At 40.9% G+C, this 14,001-nt stretch overlaps 1 protein-coding gene across 4 annotated transcripts in view; it reads left to right on the top strand.

Annotated features, from left to right (window-relative positions):
- LOC111253289 (uncharacterized) overlaps positions 1–13,631 on the top strand; it is a 37,220-nt gene extending 23,589 nt beyond the window's left edge. For 2 of the 4 annotated variants that reach the window (XM_086992660.1, XM_086992661.1), the window contains 7 exons: positions 640–741; positions 2,556–2,683; positions 3,752–4,041; positions 4,780–5,037; positions 5,271–6,268; positions 6,785–7,225; positions 9,638–13,631. In XM_086992660.1, coding sequence (XP_086848786.1) covers positions 653–741; positions 2,556–2,683; positions 3,752–4,041; positions 4,780–5,037; positions 5,271–6,268; positions 6,785–7,028 — 2,007 coding nt within the window. In that variant the 5' untranslated portion in view covers positions 640–652 and the 3' untranslated portion in view covers positions 7,029–7,225; positions 9,638–13,631. Of the gene's footprint in view, positions 1–639; positions 742–2,555; positions 2,684–3,751; positions 4,042–4,779; positions 5,038–5,270; positions 6,269–6,663; positions 7,226–9,595 lie in introns of all 4 variants that reach the window. The other 2 variants (XM_086992662.1, XM_086992663.1) reach the window with 2 other exon arrangements.
- Positions 13,632–14,001: the final 370 nt, after the last annotated feature.

Genomic DNA, 14,001 nt, shown 5'->3' with positions numbered 1-14,001 from the left:
GCAGCCATCCACATCTGACTTTCTTTTTAGTGCTGTGACGATAGTGCGATTCTGGATAATTTTCTATATCTTGAAAATTGACAAATTGCTAAAACGAAAAAGGTGAAACTGTTGGAAAAGCGGCGACATATACATATTCTATGGAAAGGACCAGGCCGGTTCGAAAGAAACGCAAAGAACCTAGATGATTCAATAGATCGTTCGCTTTATATCGCGCATTCTTACCTGAGCCGTTCTGAATAGGGTAATACATATTTCATTTAATAATTGCCCCTGCTATATAGTGCAGGCTTTAGTTTTTTCTGAAAGTGATATGTAGGCAACTGCGAGACCGCGCGACGCACATAAAATAGCTAGCTGATTATTACAGAATATGTGCAGTCACGCGATTTTTTGCGTCAATCTGTTTAAAAATCCGGCTTTTATCACTATCAACCTAATTACATTATCATAACGGTATGGATCGATCATTTCAGAGGAACGGTCGATGGTATTGCTCGTATACGTGCTTTCATCATTCTATGATTGTGACGTGACGTGTGTGATGATAATGACGGTGATTACGGTAATGAGAATGTCCAAGTGGCATTAACGGTATTATTTTACTGTGTGGTGTCTACTGTTTGTTATCGGTTTCAGTAAGGAGGAGTTGATGAGAAACTCCGATCCGCTTGTTTGGGACCAGAGGCCAGCTGAGCACAATGCCACTGCCGGCGACGATGACCGCCGAGCCGCGAAAAGGTACATATTTGTGTACTGTATTTTAATTGATATTCCGTTCATTGCGTCTCAGTATACATCCTTAGTATACATCCCGCCTTAGTATACATCCTGATGGAAATACACCCCACAATACCATTAATAACGCTGCCCATATGCAAGTATACTAACGATTGGCTTTGAGGGACTTACTTTAGACGTATGCCGGCTTTTCTAGGACCATCGCTACTATATTACGCAAATGAAGCAAAGATTTCCTCACAGATATATGTATATATATATATATTGTAAATCTTAAAGTTTTGTCCTATGTACCGCTTATTAAAGGTCAGGGCTATCAAAGAGTGAAACTTTGGGGAATGAGCTTTAGGTTTAGTGGATGTAATCCTGACAGGTCCAGCCATCGGAAGCGAATCTTATACCACGCTGCGATTAATGAGCTCTCTCACTTGATATCAACAGTGTATACGACAGACAACATACAAAAAAAGTTCCAGTTTGCATGCTTCTAACTTTTCTAAGTTTTCTAAACTGAGAGGTTTTCTAATTATAGAGGTACTCTGTTACATTAATTTATGAAGTGACTAGCAATTCTTCATGCGTTCAGCCAACTAGTCTGGTAAGTTATTTTATGTTAGCTAAACCTTAGCAAACACAGACAAGATTTTCTCAAGAAATATCTCTAGAAATATCTATTCTAGACTATACATGTCGTTTTGTTTCGATGCGTCCTAGTTGTGTCAGATTCAGGGTTTACTCCGGTCCTTCTCTGCGAAGACGCCATGACTGCAAAAATAAAAGTTAAAATTAAATGTTTTCGGTTTTACGTTCGGTGCCATCCCTAGCCGTTCGATTAAATGGCCTGCTTTCAGCAAAAGACAACCATTTTGCTAGGGTTATAATCTAGTCGATCTGCCACTACGTTATCGTTTCGGCCTTTAGGTCTTGCAGTAACTGAACATTCGCAGATACTGTGCGGTTAAATCGAACATTCTATTTCACAACACTCGTTGACAGTCGTACTAAAAATTGTAGTAAGTTTGAACTAGATTAATCAAGCCTTACCAATTGTGCAACATTTTAATTTTTCTATAATAAGAAGCTCGAATCCCCACCAGCTTCATGTTGTCCTGATTACGCGTGTATCAGTTTAATGCCGAAAAGTTATTAGAGCTGGATACTTTTTCTTGTTTAGTGATTGTTCGATGGATTTACGAAGTTCTATTGGCTCTATTTATTCAAAGTAACGGTTGAAGGACATAGCAAAGACGTCTACTTCAAATTGCTTTTGGTTTCTCGGCTTTAAGTTAGCCCTGTTCAAGGCTCGAGATAAGGACACAGTATAGAAACCGTGTGACTGTCGAATACACGTAATGATCAGATACCCAGACAGTGTCGTATGAGCTTCTGATTGTACATCGCATACACAACAAAATAATTAAAGCATTAAAGGCAAACTATTGGATTCTTGGAAGCATTTAATTGGATGAGCCATCAGCTACACAATGTATATGTAATACAAACGTTTCCATTATCGGAGCCTGTGTCGATCTACCGACCTGTCAATGAATAGTGGATACTGATTCCGCTTTATTTAGCAAACTATATTTTTACAACCAATAGATAATAATTAGCTAGAGATGAGTTCTAGAAATCAACTGTGTCCTTCTTTAACGATTGGATGTATCAGACAGATAAAAGTTGTCAGCAGTCAGAATTGGTCAGAGTTGATTGCGTGTGCCCAAAAAAAAAAGCTTTTATTAACCACTTGGCGTGATGTCTATTCTGATTTTGACGAAGGCAACTTCTTTCACTGCTGGATTTTCCATTCGCAGGAGCTTGCGCGAGCAGGTATGGTCCGGTTTGGGCAGCTGGTGGGTGACGGCCTTTGTCGTCCTGCTGTCTGCCATCGAAGCCTTTATTGTTATTGCACTCGCTCTCTTCGACCTCAGCTTCATTCAGGGTCGGTACATAGATAAGTATATATAAGTATCATCTGTATATACTATACACGTCTATTTTATTTTTATAAAGAACTATCATTAGAACTTAGAATTAGCAATACACATCCAGTACAATTCACTTTAAACGTAAGACAGTTTCAATGTAAACGAGTACGGCTAAACGAAGAAAGATCGAAAGTGATTCACCTCATTGAAATAGGAATTTCATAAGAGACGCCTAAATAACAGCTGCTGCTAAAGGAACTATTCAAAGCCAGATATTAGGGAGGTCGATATCTTATTATAAAGTGAGTTTTTTAACGTTTCGATGAGAAAGCAGAAAGAAAAAAATAATTGAACAATAGCTACGTTTTTCTCGTTAGTCCGTGTCTTCAAGCTGACGGATAAGGCATAACGCACATTATACGAGATGAGATCAAATATAGGTTAAGAGGAATCGCTAATGAAAACGATCAAATCTGTTTGTGCCGATTGTTAGTAATAGTTCTTTTGTGTAATGTGTGTATATATAGAGGCACAATACGAACTCGTTTCAAAACAAAAGAACCCTATACGGTAACACCCTCGAATACTTAAACATAAAGTTCGACGTGCCTAATCTTAGCAAAGCCTTGGAAGAACTCCACCTAAAAACGTGATCCGAATTGAAGACCAATTCGGTGCAACGCTACTCCATTAGAAATAGCGATACAGAAATAGTATTCGTCACAGTTTCCTTGCGGCATTTCTTGCCAAACTAAACCGAATTTTTCGTTTTTCTGCTGTCTTTGACAGCTTTACATAACACTTGTACCCATCAATTCGACAACACTTTCCATTGATGCCAACTTACTGCAATATTGTTATACGCCATTGCCTATCTGATGCTAGTTCCATATATCCAGATATAAACCAGCTGTCTGGACCCGGGCTTGACGTCGAACGTGATAATGGCACGATGTTTCGGAAAAATTTGTGCCATAATCGGCACATCAGCTGGGAGTTCAAACAAACGTAAAGATGAACTATCATAGTTGGACGTAACTGTGCGATCGTGAAACTAACACGGCTATCGATTTTACTGGCAGAGCCCCAGGACGCCAGGATGTTAGCAGCGGAGCGAAACGTGAGCTGCAGATTGCTGGTAGCCGGTCCTGCGAATGCGATATCGCTCCTACCTGTTCCCGGTACAACCAGGGAACCAAGTTCTGCCGTCGACGTTGGTGAAACCGGGACAAGCTCATCGGAGTTCCCAGATCAGATGCTTGTAAGGGCAGCTCTAGGCTCTATGTCGCTCATTATCGGAGCGTTGTTCATCATCGAAATGGTGCTCAAACTTGTCGCTGGCGGAAACCGTTTCTACACCGACTTCGTTGAGGTAAATAGCCAATAAATGTCCACTATGAATATTTGGTATCGTGACTCCTTTGCTTGGAATCCAAAACGATACATATACATGAATCGAGACGGCCCCGTGAACTGGCGGCTTGATTAATATTGATGCTTATTTTTTAATGTTTTTAATTTAATTTAATATATTTAGTAATTTTCCTTTTAAATCAGCTTTCTGTCATCTGACGAGTCTGTCTGAATGGGACCTGACTGTTAGCATGGATCTTTACATTATGACTCTAAAATTGTTTGAGGAAGGACATAACATTCAGTATCTTCTTTTGAATTAATTATCTTACGTTCTCAAAAGCTCACCTACTATCGGCCGTATTGCCATGTTAGCGCTCAATCCAATGGATCTAATACCGTTTCAGGGAGTTTAATTTAAACAGAATGTTATTTCAATCTATCTTTATACTCGTGCTTCCGGTACAAAGAGCAAATATTGCGTTCTACATACTTTGTCCTATAGCAAGTTTAGTAAAGCACAAAATATTCGAATAGATCTTTGTTCTACGTTTTTCAAAAAAATCATATTGGCAAAGAGAATGGTAAAAATCAAAATGGTAGGCGAGGTTCTGGGTCTCTTTCGTGTTCGGAGTCGTTGTGTCTTCGTTGTACATTTTACTGGTCTTTCCTTAATCGCGTTTCGATGATGCTGATAATCCTGTTACTAATCATGATGATAATGTAGTACTTGGCACCGTGTTATGGGCATTCACAGATGGCGGACTGCGTCGTGGTGTTAACGGTAGCGTGTTTAGGGACGTTGTTCTGGATGCATCCACCCCTTGCGGCCCGCGGCTGGCGTCTACTCCAACTAATTATCTTATTTCGTTTACTTCGTTGTGCCCGCCTGGTGACACTATTGGTTGAAGTTCGAACCCGCGTTCTATGTACGCAACTGGTTGAACTGCAACGGGAACGACACACAGCTGAGAACAAATCAGAGGTGCTCATCCTCAAAGTGGAGGATCTCGAGGTGAGTGCACGGGTACCTAAAAAGAAGGTGGGCATATGTCAGAACGAACAGACAAAAGCAAGGCGTGTTTGTGCTTGATTGCTTCATTGGTAGAATACATGAGGAATGGCAAATTAAGAAAAAATCCCACGTAGATTATTATTGCGTACTAAACGTACAACGTTATTATTCACTGTTTCTAAACGGTGGGTGAATTCTCTAAAAATGCTTTTGTTTCTCTGTACCGTTCACAGCACGAAGTAGCTTATCTGAAGGAAAAGCTAAAGAAGACTGAACGTGAGTTTGTTAGCTCAGGTTTGGGGAGTGATGGGCGAAAATCGACAGGCGGCGGAGGTGGCCACCGGAAGTTAAGGGATACGTTCTCATTGACATCATATTGTGGATCAGTCATCGCGCTGGCAGCCGCGCCAGCGGGCCCTAGTCCAATGGGCTCCATAGTTGGAGACGTTTCGATTCCAACGTTTTCCGACGTTTCGGGCGCGACGCCTCACCCGGGCACCGCCGGCGTGCCCACCTCAGCCGGGACAGGCTCGGGTTTTGACCAGGCCTCTGCTATAACCGCCGGCAGTATGATACCGAATCGGGTGGGTCTTAGTGCGAGTCAGCGTCTCAGCGGCGGATTGGGCACAGGTGCGCAAGCTGTCTCGTGCGTCGGGAGCCGAGGTAATATTAGCCACAGTGTCCAGACCCAAACACGTGGGAAGATTTGTGAGACGTGTGGGATTCCACAGGACATCGACTTCATGGCCGCTCGTCTCAGCTATCTCGCGCTGAAGCAAGCCATCTCGGCGTTTCAAGTACAAAGTCATATCCAAAACAGCGGAATTAGTGATAATAACAAGCAGAGCACTAGCGGGACGGCGATTGCCGGTAGCGGGTTCGGTACCACTTCTAGCGTGGGCGGCTGTGCGGCTAGCGTCGGCGGAAGTCATCTGACAACGATTCTCGCCAGAGGAACAAGTAATGGTGTAGGCGGGATGGGTTCTGGGGCCGGACTGAATCCTATTCCAGTTACTACCAATGCTATTTCATCTTGTGCAGATGTTACTGGAGCCCAGAACACATTGTCGGCAAGGCGGCATCCTGCCCGTTTGCTTCCTGTTCCACTGAGCGTAGCCACCTCGCTTGTCTCTCCAGGTCTGTCATCAATTGAGAGCGGTTACTCCTCCTGTTTATCGTCGGCCAGCCGACACCCACATCTATCATCCGCTTCGCCATACGGAAGTCTTGGGTAAGTCGATTCAATCAAACGATCAGTTTTCACGACGGTGCGCAATAAGAAAGTGTTTGCCTGGTGAATTAAGGCCATGTGGTCGTCTGGGTTCGAAACCTGGCGTAGGCACATTTTGGTCTGTGTCATCTGATGTAATGTTTATCTGTGTATCTATCTACACAGTGTTAAAAAGTGTGCCAGCTAGATTATTTTTAAGCACAACAACTTACTACTTCAATGTGTATTTATACGATAATAATAGACAGCTAAGGAAATATATCGCCGTCTTTATGTAATTTGACTGTGTTCCCTTCAGTGAACACTCTGTATATTATAGCAAGCGTGGGTAGAGTCGTGCATCTATTGTCAATTTTTCTTTCAAATACAGTGACCTTTTGGCGGGTTGATTTTAGGGAGAGCATGCCGGCGAGCTGGTCAGCTGGTGTTTGCGGGGGCTCGGCTACATTATGTTGTCACTCGTCGTTATCCCGTCGGGGTTCCCGCGGAACCGTCTTTCTCTTTCCCGATTTACAGCGGCGTACCGACTCGCTCGAATCGCAGGGTACCATCTCGGTTGAGCTCAACATCCTCGACGAGGTTGCCGAGGCTGAGCTCAGCCCTGCGCCAACGACCCTGCAATCACCATGACTGTCGCTTCCATTGTCCGCCACTGGGATTAGCCACACTGGTAGATCAGAACAGCAGTTCCAGCTACAGCAGCGCGGCGGACAGATCCCGGCTGCGGCTATTCCGACTAGCAATCGCGAACAGATCCTGACGGGAGGGCCGTCAGTCGAGCCTGACAACACCCGAGCCGCTGCCGCCGCGGCTCACTCCGAAAGCCACAGGGCGAATCCCCAGAATCAACCGGAACACGACCACCCACCGGGGGCAAATGCAGCAACGGCCGATGTGCAAGAGCCGGACTCCGGCGAGGGCAGCCGCGATGTAAACGCGCTGCACCACATTAACCAGGTAAAAAAAAATAAACACAACGCAATAACAAGAACAGAACCTAGATGTACAAAAAAAAGTCACTGTAGGGCGACCTCAAGCTAGATGAGGGTCGGAGATAATAGGAGGTGCGACATCGTTAGTATTTACAGCGGCGATTTTTGTCGAATCTCTCCAGCGTCTTCAAACACGTGACCATCAGTTCATTGCAGTTGACTACTTTATTGAAATGTTTAAATTAAGAGTTCTTGGTTGGATTGTCGATATCGACACGGTTCACTTCAGTTAACCCATTTCTTTTCCCTTTTTTTTTTTTAGTTAACCTATATTTTTGTTAACCGTATTACATTTAACTTGTATTGTAAAAAAACTCGTAAATAAAATATTTTGTAAATCTCAGGTTGGTCATAGCCTAGATCGATTTTCAAAATTTTGTTCATGAAATTATTGCCTTAATCCACAGACCGTATACGATCTTAAGGGACGCATAAAAGTCACCCTCGTGGGGTATACTGTGACCCGTATAAGCGGTGATCGACATTATGCAGCTTTCGTAGTCTGTTATAGTTGTGAATTTTTTGAACTAAGTTTGCGGAAATAGTAAGGTAAAACGCTGTGTTGGTCTTGGCAAAGGAAAATGGTACAAATATGCCCTTGTCCAAAGGCATATGATTGAACATGAACGATGATTTGTTGAAAAATCTGTTCATAATATGGAAGCAACAGATACTGATAATAAATTTAAATTTTAACCTAATTTAAACACTCATTTCTTCCATGAAGTTTTTCTGTTCTAACGGCAAACTGGAAATGAGACCCCTTCTAATTCACGAAATAATTAAGTAAATGTCGAGAAACTAAATTACTTTTGTGTTTAATTATTTTACAATTTCTCGATGTTTGGCAACATCTCGCCGCGAAAATTTCAGCCAGATGCAAGACAGATGCGGCTGGGAAGCCATGACATGAAGAAAAAAAAAAGGGACAATGGCACTGTTTTAACAATAAAGAATTCAAAATGCTAATAGGTTTAAGGTAATAGGTTTTATGATAACTAATAGGTTTTCGGGAAAAAAGGAATTTTCTTAAGGTCCGAAATAGCTAAGGCCATACTTGACCAAACACTCTTTGCGTTGGTTAAACACCGATAAAATGCGGTAGTAATGAACAAAAAAATCAACAGAAGTCCCCTCAGCATGTGCCGATTAACTATATTAGGTTAACAAAGGAACAGCGAAGTTCGGCTGGATAGAGCTCAGCTGTTCAAGTGCACTGCGACCTCATTCTTCTGAATTCCACTTCATCATTGGTTAACGATGTCGTAGGTTCTGAATATATACCTATTATTATACTGGCCATTATTTAGGCCATAGGCATGTTCACTTCTTGCTATGTTCTGTATCCCTATAACTCCCGGAAGCTGCTAAATTTTTCATCATTTTCGAATTTCAGTCGTTTTCATTTCTTTTGAAAGCCGTCTTCTGATAGAAAGACTTGTCTATTTTACCATTGCCAATACGTAAGCTGTTGAAATAGGTAGACAAATAGTAAATATAGTAACTTCGGTAAATTTAAATCGGAAGCATGCTGCCAGAGTCATTCGAATCTGAGCGTCGGCAGAAATTTTCATTACCTATTAATCATCAGGAAAATAAGCTAGAGGTAATTAAGAAAAATAACGTAATATTATGGTTAATAGTTGTTTGTATAGTTGCCATCCTATTTTATAGGCCCTTGAAGAAACTCTAAACACGTTTATCCTGCCGCCCTCCGGTTAGACTTCTAATAAGATCAAGTTTTTATTGTTGTCCTAAAAAAAGGTGCTTCTAAATACTCATGTACACAAACTGACTAACTGATAGTGCTAGATAATAAAATATAATGAGAAAATAATTATAGCTTCATTAGCGGTACCTTATTTAATGATCCGCATGATAGCATTAAAAAGACAAGAGTATAGCCCTTCAGATTTAGGAACTTTCCACTGTCCTGCCCAAATCCCAATGGTACTCGTTACCTGGTCGACCTTTCGCCTGGAGCGGGTCGCAAGTTTCGGCTGTAAAGCTTCTTTAATACGCTATAACTACTTCGCAAACCGTGAGGTGCGCGGATTCAGTGATCTAAAATACATTCTACATGAGTTCGATCCGCGAAGTTTCACAATATAGTTCTCAATTATTACGAAGTATTCCGTACAATTTTACTTACATACATTCGTCATCTCGCTACAGGTAGACGCGTAAACGTTGGACTTCGCCAAGCGGTCTTGTTTTTTTGTGCTGAAGAGCTAGAATTTGTCAGACCATTGAGGCAATCCGTCCTGTAATGCTCTCTACCTTAACAGTCTTCAATAATTTTTTGGCCTTCTCTCGTTTTCATGCGTTGCTCAAGACATCTTCAGTCACGGTGACGATCCTATTGCTATTATTTCAGGGCACGTGCAAAATACCGATGACGTTCTTGTGACTCATCACTCATCATCGTCATCACACTTTCTCATATTTATCTTCTTCATCGCCACTATCCAACATCTCGACAGGGCCCGCTAGGACGGCGACATTATCATCACCTTTATCCTTATATAGCCGATCATCATTTTCACCGCGATTTTCTTCCCCGATATTTTCTGTTGCGTTACCCGTAACTAGGGCTATGAGGCTCTCTTCGTCGCTGAGATCACTCTGTATATGTTTGTGATAATGGGACCAGCCCATTTTCATTCCACTAATTTCGGTGGCGCCCATAAATCAACAATATGACAGATGATAGAAAAGTATAGTCAATAAGTGAGTGAATCGATCTTCAGATTGATAAATAAAAACATTTAACATCCTGTGAATAGACAGTGACAGAAACGCCGTTAAATTAACACTATAAGGGGACAACCGCGGCAGTAACTTCCATTCACTCTCTTTTTCAATTAACTTCCAATAAAAGTGTTTTTCAGTATTCAGTAGTTAGTTAGTTAGTTATGCTGTTGTTACTGGTATTCTTCCTTGCCCTACAGTTATTATTTGGATAATCGGATCTAAGAACGGATTTATGTTCGAATGAAAATCAAAGGCAGAAGACAAATGATTACAAACAATAGCAAGGATAATACATACATGTATTCAAACGAGGAGCCAATGTTACTGTAATGGATTGTTGCTATTTATTGCTTAGCAGAGAGTATTGTGAGATGAAAAAATGGTTACTTTCGTTATTGATTAGACCGGTCGCGAGACACGTGTTATAACAATGAACGCAACAGAACGCAGTTCTAATATATGGCCATTGATAATAATAACAAAAAAAAAAAAAACACATGAGTAAAACAATAATGTCAAAGCATCATCCGAAAAAAAGCAACTGAGTGATACAACACAATTTCAAAACAATAGACAGAGGTAAATCAGCGACATAGATAAATTATCTCTGTTGCTGATTTACTTGTCATGAAAATATATAATAAGTGGTCTAGTTATATATTTTTTGTCTCAGTTAAATATTGTAACATCCAGCAGATCGTATGTAATATAAATTTAGTAAATAATCATTTGTTGCGAGGTAAGCGACCCCAAATTGACGAGTGCTATCGATCAACCGATCAAAAGCTCCTGCAACGTAGTGGACCGTGGATGAACAAGTCGCGCCATTGTAAGCATGGCAAGCTGTCTGCTGACGTATCATCCGAATAAATTAAGGCAGACGTTATTGGAGCGTACAGTTTGTCAAATGCAGACTTCACTCGTGCGGTAAAGTGGTGTACTCTTCATGGTTCTGTATATACGAACCAGGAAGTTTACCCAGATGCCTTCAATTTAAACATTCGCGGGTTAAAGGTGTCTGGGTTTCGTTAGTACATTTTTGGTTCGAGCAGAAGATTCAACGCGTGTGATGGATATATATTCGTCACTGCAATAGAAACGATTGCTAAGGTGAGGATCGAAATGAAGAGGATCTGACTTTTATCCGACGTATGTAGTCTGGCCCAGGCGTTAGTTAAACTTGACGCGTTCTGTAATTGTTATTATCTTAGCGTTGAACGCAGAGTTCATGTCTAATAGATCTTTCCACATTGGCAGGGAAAGCCCGAGAGACGTTGGCGGGCTAGTTGATGCCCTTTCAATAAAAGGGAGTTAATGGTCTCCACAGTGTCAGTATGGATACATCTAATAGGATGGTAGGAATCGCCAATTAAATACTGAAGCTAAATATACATTTTGGAGAAACAGTGACACGCTATCGAGCCTTTTCGGCCATGAATCTTTGGAGGACGACAATCAGACAATCGAAAATGCGAAACATATCGACCGAAGAACTGTTACAAATGTCGTGCTTGACTGTGTTTCGAGTTTAGGGTCGTATTAGGGCAGTACCGTCACGTACAAGTCGAGTCTGGTGTAGGGACACTGGCACATATCGAACCGAAATGAACGAAAATCCTATGAACAAGATAACGGGAACTGAAGAGGGCTAGCTTTCAAAGACAAATACCCGCCAAAAACCTGTTGGTCCCAAGTGGAAAACTCACTCATTTGAGGCCCGGAGTCCTATACGCTAACAAGATGTAGTCAGCCAAGGCCCTTCGTGACACATATGGACAAACTACATAATAATAGCAAGAAAATATTTAAAAAGTGTATCAGATAATCACTAATGCAATGGTGGGTACGCGCTTTTTAAATACAGCGATAACAGTGACGTCCCATACACTTGTTCATTATGCAGTAAAGTGTGCAAGAATGAATTTAACTTAAAGTTGCGTGTCCGTAGATACAATACGATGGTATATATATATAGTACTACGCGTCCGGAAACGTGGTGAGACCCCACAACAAAACCAATTGCTAATACTTGTAAGTTATTGTTTACCATTTTAGTTCACAATAATAAATTAAACATTCGTCTTAGCTTACTTAGATTGGCCATCGCATCTGAAGCGTCTCTCGGGATATCGTCCAACTACTTTCATCTCGATTGGTTTAGACAAGCATATCGGTAACTGCAGTACAAACTGCATTAATTCCAACGTAACAATTTTAAGTTTAATAAATCAACCTTTCAAATTACGGATGACGGTGCAAATCCGACTCCCGATACTTGGTCTCTTTCACCTGTTTTCAATTCTATATTACAAGGACACTTTGCTTTGCGATATCATTAGCTTAAAAGGTTCGTTTGTTAGGTTCTAATGGTTGACTTACTTCAATATGTATGTTTTATAGACAATAAAGGGAGGAAAAAAACTAATCACACAAGGAAGGTCGTCGCTCAAGGGGCATTGCCTATAAGATGATATCTTTTTCTTCCGAATTTAATTTTCCTTTCTTTTGATAGCAGTCTTTACGTCGCTTTTCGTATAATATGTCTGTAGGTTGCAGCACGATAGAAACCAGTTTTAAAATGCGTCCAATATAGGGATAAGGAATACAAAGAAACCATAGAGAAGGAACTTGACTGAACCTATCGAACCGACAATTCAATGAAGCGATATAATGTCACAGTAATCGCTAGCGTATGAGCTCAATATTGACGAGCCGACCCCCTATTTATCTCTACCCAATAAAAAGAGAGACGAGCCCGATCAGAACTGGAAAACATAACCATGGGGATTTAGAAGGGATCCGCAGACAAGTTGAGACAGATAGTAATCAAACCGCATAATTATAATTAAGCATTCGAGTGCTGTTACAATGCAATAATAGAAAAGTAAGTTTATTGTGTGCATCTCTGCACGATGCTTGCGCAGGCAGAAAAACGTATTCAGTGTGAACGATAGCTTAAGTTTCGAAACTGTTGTCCAGCAGACAATAACGAATTTGATGAAATTATAGAGACAAAGCCTACGCAAATCAAACGCGAGCTGATGATTAACAGCTGACGCCATCGGACTGATGGGCGGAATCAATCACATCAGCAGCAATTACGACCATGTATCAATCATTCATGTGCCCAGGGCGTAATTGTGTTTCCGTCGTTCAGGAACAACAAAACGATAGTACAAAAAAAAAAAACAAGATCCAAACGGTAGAGAAACACCCAAGAATAATAAGAACCGCATAGGTGAAACAGCGAAGGAAAGAGGCCACAGAACGAAAAAAAAAAGTCAATCAAAGAACTGCAGGCTGATTGACAGTAGTTGGTAGTAGCAAATATAATTAATCGACAACTTTAGACACGGATAAATTTTAAGCGCTGTAGAAGAGCTATTGGTTCATCGAACAATTTACGTTGAAATAAAATACGTGATCATAGGTAGTTAGCTCAAGTTCCGTTTGGGATGGCAACGCTAGAATATTAAACAGGTCAACATATTTCTTGTTATTGCTTGTATGAGCCCATTGTTATTGCACTCGAACCTATTACGGTACCAAGCTATGGACCGTAAGATGGCGATAACATATAGAAAGAGGAGGTTGGAAGACTGAAGAATGGAAAATGATTTTTGGTTTGTCATTTATTCCTCATAAATAGGCACACAAAAGGCATGCTCGACAGAAGAAAAATAGAATATTATCGTAAACTTATTACTTGAGATTGAGGTTTGTTAGATAGAGGAATTTTCATTTCCTGAAAGATTAGACAATTTGCGCACAGACCCTATAATCGCATTGCATATTCGACCTGTATTTAAACTATGAAGCAAGCCACCGGCACCAAGTATAATCTCACTCCTATGTAGGTAATAAATTGATAGATACATACCGGTATATTAGGCTTACAGTAAGTTTTATGTATGTATTTTTTACCCTTTGAACCATATTCTATCGCATTCTATACAATATACGGATATTATTATTATTATGGGTAAT

The sequence above is a fragment of the Varroa destructor genome, unplaced genomic scaffold (genome assembly GCF_002443255.2).
Source record: "Varroa destructor unplaced genomic scaffold, Vdes_3.0 BEIS01000006.1, whole genome shotgun sequence".
NCBI lineage: Eukaryota > Metazoa > Arthropoda > Arachnida > Mesostigmata > Varroidae > Varroa > Varroa destructor.
This window is presented reverse-complemented; position numbering and strand designations above follow the sequence as displayed.